The 5,586-nt window shown below is 32.9% G+C and overlaps 1 protein-coding gene across 1 annotated transcript in view; it reads left to right on the forward strand.

The window, feature by feature from the left end:
- The first annotated feature begins 4,312 nt into the window (after positions 1-4,312).
- LOC107082846 (C-type lectin domain family 10 member A-like) overlaps positions 4,313-5,586 on the forward strand; it is a 14,158-nt gene continuing 12,884 nt past the window's right edge. Inside the window, exon 1 of the mRNA XM_015371729.1 lies at positions 4,313-4,379. Within this exon, the coding sequence (XP_015227215.1) occupies positions 4,313-4,379 (67 nt within the window). The remainder of the gene's footprint in view (positions 4,380-5,586) is intronic.

The raw sequence follows: 5,586 nt of genomic DNA on the forward strand, positions 1-5,586 counted from the left end.
TGAATAAGCTTTTGAAGGCTCCCAAAGTAATGATGAGTTATCTGTGGAGGGAATATTAATAACTAAGAACTGTTTGAATTCTTCTATAAAATAAGTTATGAAATTTTGATCATAAAAGATGGAGGAGTCGAGGTGCCAACGTTTGTTTTGAGGACACATATTTCCAATTTTACAATTAATAAGGACTGCAGCATGGTCGGAGATCACTATGTTACCAATTGAACTGGACATTATTGATGATAATATACTATTTGGGACAAAGAAGTAGTCAATTCTTGTATAGCACGAATGCACTTTGGAGAAGAATGTAAATTCTTTGTTTACCATATGTTGAGCTCTCCATACATCCACATAATCCAGCTCCTCACATAAAGCAATGAGAGTTTTAGCCTGGCGAAGAAGACCTAAGCTGCCCTGAGGAGATTTGTCCATAATTGGGTTTAGATGGCAGTTAAAGTCTCCTCCAACAAATGAGTTCTTGATATTTACTTTTTGATCAGTTTGTTTTCTGTATTTCCTATTAGATTTTTAATCCATAAGATTAAATTAAACACTACTTGATGCAACACTGCTAAACAAGTTCATGCCATCCTATCAGTTTCCACAGCAATGTTATCACCCAAACTCAAGGATGCCAAAGCTCCAAGTATAAAAGTCAACAGCTGTTAGATGGATTGGATTGGATCCACACAATTCATTACAACTTAGTTTTTACATTGCTAGATAACCACTTGTCTGCCAGCAAACTACACAATTGCAGCCTGGAAGTGCCTTGTGAATTTAAAGAGACAGTACAAAAAAAAGTTTCTCTCAGAAGAACCTCAGATAGGGAAGAAACTTAAACATTTGATTTAACTCAAATGATAAGCATGTACCTTTTGTGAGGCATTTCCCCCCAGGCCCTATAAAACTGCTGTTTAAAAATAACAACTTAGACAAACTACTACAACAGAACTACAGGCCCATCTTGAACTTCCCCTTCAGTACAAATATTTAAATACCCGTTTTACAGCTACCTTCCTAACATGCCTAGCTGCTTCAACAAGCTTCTATGCTCACCACAGTACAGAGACTGCCCTCATGAAGGTGTGTGTTTGCATCTGTATAAATGTAGACAATGGAAGAACCATATTAGTGCTATTATTGAACCCCCATGCAACATTCAACACTGTTGATCCCTCCATTTTATATTAGAATGCTTAGAAACCTGTACCAGCATTCTGGTACAGCACTGGACTTACTTGAAGGACAGGGATTTTTTGGGGTAGGGAAATTTACTTTAGAAAACATACAAATCATATGTGGTGTTCCCCAAGGGATAATCTTAGGGCCCCTTTTATTCATGTATTTGCAAAACTTAGCTTAAGCTAAATCAAGACAAAACCAAAGTAATAGCCTTTGGACAAAAGAAGAGTGTTCATAAATCGGCACACAGCTGTGGGTATTACAGCTGATAAAATAAAACTCATTTTTTATTGTTGTAAAATGCTTCAAAATGTTCACTTTTTGAGTGATAACATTGAAAGAGAAGTGAAATGAAATGACAGATTTCAACAAATTCCTATGACCATGGGTTTATGGGACCAACATTTTTTAAGTCTTATAAAACAATCAAAACAGATAATTAACATTTTAATCCAAATAGCATCATGCTCAAATTGTGGACGTAGTGATGGACTCAGGCCTGAACCTTCAGTACCTCATAAAGACAGTAATAAAGTCGGCCTTCTATCGCCCAGAGAATAAAAGAAATAATGTCTCAGCAGGATCTTGACAAACTATTTAATGTGTTAATCTTTAGTAGATTCTGATCACTACAAGGGTTACTTTACAGGTTGAATCAGCTGTAGCTGACCCAAAATGCTGCTGCCCACTTCCTCGCAAAAACTAAGAAGTGGAGCACGACTCCACAGCGCTGAAGGGCTTACATTGTCTTTCAGAGAATAAAGTAAAAAAAAATAATAATAATATGTTCGTCAATAGATAACAAAATGGATAAGCTGCAAAATACATTGCAGACTTCCCATTAGAACATCCACTGCCCAGACGTCTTAGGTTTTCTGGCTCTGATCTACTCTGTGTACCTACAGTAGAACCAGAACCAAACACAGAAAAGAAGCATTTAATACTTTTGACCACTGATAAGGAATAAACTCCCAGAAAGCTGTACAAGCACTGAAATCCTCATTTGCTTTACATCGAGATTAACAAGGCATTTGTTTAGAGTGGGATTTGATGGAGCTATTATATCTAAATATTTACGTTACGTTAGTTAAAAAAAAAAACGTACATTAAATTTAGTTACATTACCAGCTTAACTGTTATTCTATATTCCTTAAACATTTTATTTAGTTTTAATAACTTTATTTATTAATTATAAAAATGTTCTACGTATAAATATTATCCTCTTATTTTAATGTGTTCATTTTATTCTCTTTAACTATTTGTATTGACTTTATGCCACTGCAATTTTCTTTTTCTGATGTTCATCACTTTGGATTTTCTTGACGCTTAAATATGGCCTGTAGATAAATTTATCTTACCTATTACATAGAAATACATTGTTGTGTCACTTCATTAATATCTTTTGCTATCTTTTATAAGAGTATATTAATTGTAGCTACTATCTACTGTATTTTGGAATGTATTTTATACCTAAATGTTATTAAGGTCACTGATCTTCTTGATCTCGTAGCTAAAAATGAAGAGGAGGCTGTTTATACTGAGGTGGAGGTGAAGAAAGAACCAGCTCAAGGTATGTAAAAAAGGTATTTCAAAGTACTTCAATGTAAAATCTAAAACATAATCCCAAATCAGATGTTTCTAAAAAAATAAAAAATAAATAAACTTTGCTAATGTGATAAGGCTAATTATCCCAAATTATTCCTGTTGTTCACTAAAAAAGTACTACTTTTGCAAATGTCAATACTATCTTCCAAAGTTATTATCATCCCTGGCAGGTGTTATGGAAATTTTAAATAACAAGAATTAAGAAACTTTCCACAACATAAGAGAAGATCAATTTTATCGTGCCAAAATTATTCGAAAGCATACAGCGTCCATACGCACACACATGCCACCCGGACAGTGAATGTGCCCTGAGCAGAAACTAATCAAATCCCTTATAACCATCCAGTGGCTAACAGCAGTGCAGTGATGAAAAACAGAAGCGAAGAGGATCCAATCCAATCCACTTTATTTATATAGCACGATTTCAATAAACACAAGGTTTCCAAAGTGCTACACAAAAAGATGAAATAACTAAAATAAATAAAAGTCAATAAAATAAAATAAAAGCACTGCCCGCACAGGATAAAGATATGCACGTGTATACATAAAATGAAGGAAAAAACAAAGAACTCTTTAGGAGATTCCTTCACCTAGGGACCAGGGTAATAAACCTGACATCATACATATATATTTAAGAAAAGACTTAATAAGTAAGTAAGTAAACTTTATTTGTATAGCACTTTTCACAGACGAAGTCACAAAGTGCTTCACATGATAACATAAAAACAACAAAAGTAAAAACAGATAAAAACTGAAGCTTAATTTTAGACTATTTTCATTTTTTACCTATAAATCAAATCTCATTTGCTTAATTTAAACATCATAACAGGCCTTAGAAACATAGTTTTGAATTTTAATTTCTACCTTTTAGATTAAAATGTTGCTCAGGCGAAGCAAAATGAAAGATTAAAAACTCTTGACAAAAGGCTAAGTTTAATAAAAACCAGAGNTTGTAGGAAAATTCAGCTCCACTAATGGGACCATGTAAAACCCACACTCTGGGCATTGTTGTGCATGTATTTGAAACTTACTGGAGTGAACCCTGCAAACCACTGTTTTGAGCTGAACTTGTATCACTTGAGTACTGGCACTAAACGGAAACAATATTATTCAAAAATACACAGTTTTTCCATTTTCATTGGCAGCTCCATGATTTTTATCAATGCTTTTTTTTTTAATATAGTGACCTTTAGTGTTTTTGAAAATCTCTTCTAAATAAAATTAATTATAATTATTCCTCCAAAATAAATGTTAGAAATTGGAATATTTCCGGCAAGTAATTATAATATTATTTTTAAAGAGGAATAAAAAAGGAACTAAGAAGCAGACAGAGACGAGCAAATACAGGTCAAAATCTATCAAAAGTGATCTGGGGAAAAAAAAAAAGCAGAAGTATGCAAATCAAGAGCTATAAAAACAGAAGTTATGTTAAAAAACTGACAATTTCTTTTGGACACATCACATTTTAGAGGGGAGATTTAAGTCAACAAGTCACATCCAGGTCAACCTTCACCTTCCAGTGATGGCAGAGGACGATATTCACTATGCTTCAGTGGTTATCAAAAGTAACAAACAGCCCAAGTCAGAAGGTAAGTTCATCTTTCTCTACATAAATGTGGAAGATTTTATAAAAATTCAGCTGAGTCTGCACATTTTCTTATGTCCACATTCTGTTTTTTGTTGGTGGTGTCTTCAAAAATTTGTTTAAAGCAAAAAAATAAAACCCTATGACACGGTTGGATTCATGGGAACATTTGTACTTTTAGGAGATTTTCTATTAGGAATATTTAGATCTCTGTAATAAAATGAATCTTGTTCATTTAGGGATTTACATATAACAGTGAGAATTTGAATTGCTTTTCTGGATTTAATAGAAACACACAAAGGGGGTAGCTAAAATATTTCTGGAATTTTTCATCAGGACTCTAGCTGCAGCGTCTGCATAAGCTGAAGGCTTTTGATGCAATTTGTCTTTTAAAATTAAAGAATTACAATAATGTATGATCATTTTTCTTTCACTGCTGCAAAAGATATTTCACATTTTTTTTAAATATTCCAGAGGTTAAAATTCTAAAAATTTATTTAACATGAAATTTAAGACATGCATAGATTAAAAAAAACATCACCAAGGTTTTTATGTTTATTTTCAGAGGCCAGATTAATGACATCAAAATTGAGTGACTGACTAAAAGCAGTTATCTTTTCAAACACTGGTTCAAAGACGACTAACTCTGAAAGCAGAACTTTTAACGCTATTCAGGTAGTTTTGTTTTGATATTGAATCCATCCTATTGTACTTCTCCTTATTCAATACATGTTCATAACTTATAGAATACTGTGATCAGCTATCAAATACAGCAATGAAATCTAATGGGACAAATACATAAAAAGATTGGAAAAAAATCTCTGAATGCACAATTACATCAAAATCAAATGTTTAATCACAAATATGCAATAATAAAAAACTTTTAATTAATTAAAGTTAAATTGTTATTAAACAAATGAAATAAAATCCAGAATAAAACTGACAGCACACCAAAGTAAATACATTTTGACAAAATCATTTCAATAGGAGGAGGCAAGTCCATAACGAACCTTACAGGTAAGCAACAGTAGCCTGAAGTTAACTAAACTAAAATCACCCTGATTTAAAGACCTACTATTCCCCCAGACGAATTTTAAAAAATACCATCAATGTTGGTTGGTGATAAGTATGAACATGTTAGGAGGGGTTTTAGCAGGAGTTGATCAAGATGTTAGAGCAAGCTTTGGACAGGCATACATTGTGCAATATTT

The sequence above is a fragment of the Cyprinodon variegatus genome, unplaced genomic scaffold (genome assembly GCF_000732505.1).
Source record: "Cyprinodon variegatus isolate N-32 unplaced genomic scaffold, C_variegatus-1.0 Scaffold64, whole genome shotgun sequence".
NCBI lineage: Eukaryota > Metazoa > Chordata > Actinopteri > Cyprinodontiformes > Cyprinodontidae > Cyprinodon > Cyprinodon variegatus.